Source organism: Salpingoeca rosetta, assembly GCF_000188695.1.
Source record: "Salpingoeca rosetta unplaced genomic scaffold supercont1.3, whole genome shotgun sequence".
Taxonomy (NCBI): Eukaryota; class Choanoflagellata; order Craspedida; family Salpingoecidae; genus Salpingoeca; species Salpingoeca rosetta.
The window spans coordinates 692,881-695,584 of NW_004754931.1; the positions used below are offsets into that span (position 1 = coordinate 692,881).

Genomic DNA, 2,704 nt, shown 5'->3' on the forward strand with positions numbered 1-2,704 from the left:
CCTCTTCACAAGGCGTTGGGAGTGGAACCGTCGCATGATCAAGGTTGGAATGGTACTATCGTTGTCAAGGATTTTTGCTTTTTTCGCTCGTTTGGATAGTGGCCAAACAATGCCGCCCCCCCCCCCCTACCTTCTCAACTGGACTTTGCTTTCGCCATTTGATTGTGCGTGTGTGTGTGCGTCGAGCTGTGTGTGTGTGTGTGTGTGTGTGTGAATGTGTGTGTGTGTGTGTGTGTGTGTGTGTGTGTGTGTGTGTGTGTGTGTGTGTTGCTTGTGTCGCTGTTTCATAACCTTACCTTGGACATGGCTGGTTCTGCTTCATTTTTGAATTCACGCTTGGACAGAAAGACACACAAGCATGCAAGCATGCCGCACAAGAACGCGGCCACAGAAGCACATGCAAAGCACGCCCACGAACGGCAAATCACATCAGCATCATTCGAGCTGTCTCCAGTCAAGGGCCTGGATAAACTCTTCTTCCGTAAACGCCAGCGCGCGCGCCGCTTCAAGGTGCACCTTCTGTCGCTTCAACACATCCACCAGCCGCAGCGCCTTCTCAAACGCCTCCAGCACCTCGTTCCTCTGCACAGTGTGCGTGTATGTATGTTTGTATGTATGTTTGTATGTATGTGTGCGTGTGTATGTGTGTCATGGGTGAACAACAAGAGGAAAGCAGTGGTGGTGTAGCATGAGCGTGTGATGACACGGAAAACCACGCACACACGCACACACGCACACACGCACACACGCACACACGCACACACACACAAAACACCTGTTTCCGCAGCTGCTTGATTTCGTCCTCCAGTGCCTTCAAATCTGCATCGCTCGCTTGTGCAGGTCGCTCCTTCAGTTTCTGAAAGGGCGAGGGGGGGAGGCAGGCATTTCACACGCGTGTATGAATGTGTGCGCGTGTGTACGTATGTCAGGCGTTGGAATCGAAGAGTCTTGGGCTGTTCATTTGGCGATACGGCAGCAAACAACGCAGCACGCAAAAGCGGGATCGCAACAAACCTGCAGCTGCAACTTGAGGTTGTCTCTCTCCTCCAATGCACGGTTCAATCGAACTTCCAAGCCCTGATTCCCGGCAGACTCCTGGCAGATCACATAACAACACACATGCACATACCAACGATCAGCCCGTCCACCGTGACCGTACAATAAAGCGCAAGGTATCCATCCATCCATCACCACACACACACACACACAACAACGCTCACCGATACACAGACATACATTCGCATGCAAACAAACGCACACGCCACAAACATCCACACATACACGTGCAACACAGTGCAGACCTGTTTTGCCTTGCGCTTCATGGCGTCCACCTCCGCCTGCAAGTCTTTCGCACGCTCCTTCTCCCGCTCGTACTTGCCCGTCATATCATCCAGCAGCCCTGTGGTGTACGTGTGTGTGTGTGTGTGTGTGTGTGTGTGTGTGTGTGTGTGTGTGTGTGTGGAGGAGGAGGAGGAGGAGGAGGAGGAGGAGGAGGAGGAGGAGGAGAGGATGTTGGCTTGAGCTGAGATCCGAGCAGGTGAGCAGACACGCGGGCATGTAGACATGCGCTGACAGCCGCACACAGAGGCACAAAGCCGGCTCACGTTTCATCTGGTTTGCCGATCGCTGCGCCGCTTGTGCGCTCTTCTTTTCCTTTGTCGCCTCCTTTGACGTGTCCTTGTGCCTGGCAATGGGGGGGGGGGGGGTGCACGCATATTCATATGAGTACGTGTACAAGCATACATGTATGGGTGCGGTGTGGTTGTGGACTGATTGCACAAATGCACGCAAACATACACACCCAACGAACCAACACACCCATGCACACACGCCATAGCATGCATGCACGACAGGTGCGCGCACTGTGATTTGAGGGACTGCAGCTCGTTCTTGACCGCTTTCAACTCCTCTGTTGCCGCGTCCATTTGCTCCTGTAGAGTGCGTGCGCGTGCGTGCGTGCGTGTGTGTGTGTGATTGAAAGAAATTGAAGATGAGACTCGATGCACGCTATGGTAAAAGGGCGAGGATCAAGTCGAGTGGCAGTAGATGCATCAAGCAAAGCAACCCCCCCCCACACAGACATCGTGTTCCACATCCATCCATGTGTGTGTGTGTGTGTGTGTGTGTGTGTGTGTGTGTGTGTGTGTGTGTGTGTGTGTGTGTGTGTGTGTGTGTGTGTGTGTGTGTGTGTGTGTGTGTGTGTGTGTGTGTGTGTGTGTGTTGTACGCACCATGGTGACTTTGAGCTTTGCCTTGAGGACACGAACAGCCGCCTCATCGCCCAACTCCCCGGCGTCCACCGCCTGCAGCAGCGGGTCTCCGCGCGTGAACTCGTCACCGCCTACAGAGCCCACGCTGCGCGCCAGTGCGCCGGCTGTGCGCGGGCGTCGTGATGACGGCCCGGCTGTTGCTGTTGTCGCGGTGGTGGTCTTGAACTTGGATGGCGACCGGCGGGCTGCAACTCCGCGCGACGCAGAGGCAGTGGGACGACCTGATGTGTGTGTGTGTGTGTGTGTGTGTGTGTGTGTGTGTGTGTGTGTGTGTGTGTGTGTGTTGAACGGTCGAAGGTAGGAGCGGGTGTGCCACACAATATCATCATACACACGTATGCATATACACACACAAACACAAGTTTGAGCAATGGCTCACCGGCTGACGTGTAGGGTCGTGTTTTCTTGTCCCTGCACACAATGCCAGAGCATCAC

The 2,704-nt window shown here is 54.4% G+C and overlaps 1 protein-coding gene across 1 annotated transcript in view; it reads right to left on the reverse strand.

The window, feature by feature from the left end:
* Positions 1–302: 302 nt before the first annotated feature.
* Positions 303–2,704, reverse strand: part of PTSG_01725 (uncharacterized protein) — a gene marked incomplete at its 5' end in the record, with an annotated part of 3,094 nt that continues 692 nt past the window's right edge. Inside the window, 8 exons of the mRNA XM_004997646.1 lie at positions 303–582; positions 776–856; positions 1,015–1,095; positions 1,302–1,399; positions 1,605–1,684; positions 1,864–1,931; positions 2,231–2,490; positions 2,649–2,680. Of these exons, the coding sequence (XP_004997703.1) occupies positions 436–582; positions 776–856; positions 1,015–1,095; positions 1,302–1,399; positions 1,605–1,684; positions 1,864–1,931; positions 2,231–2,490; positions 2,649–2,680 (847 nt within the window). The 3' untranslated portion in view covers positions 303–435. The remainder of the gene's footprint in view (positions 583–775; positions 857–1,014; positions 1,096–1,301; positions 1,400–1,604; positions 1,685–1,863; positions 1,932–2,230; positions 2,491–2,648; positions 2,681–2,704) is intronic.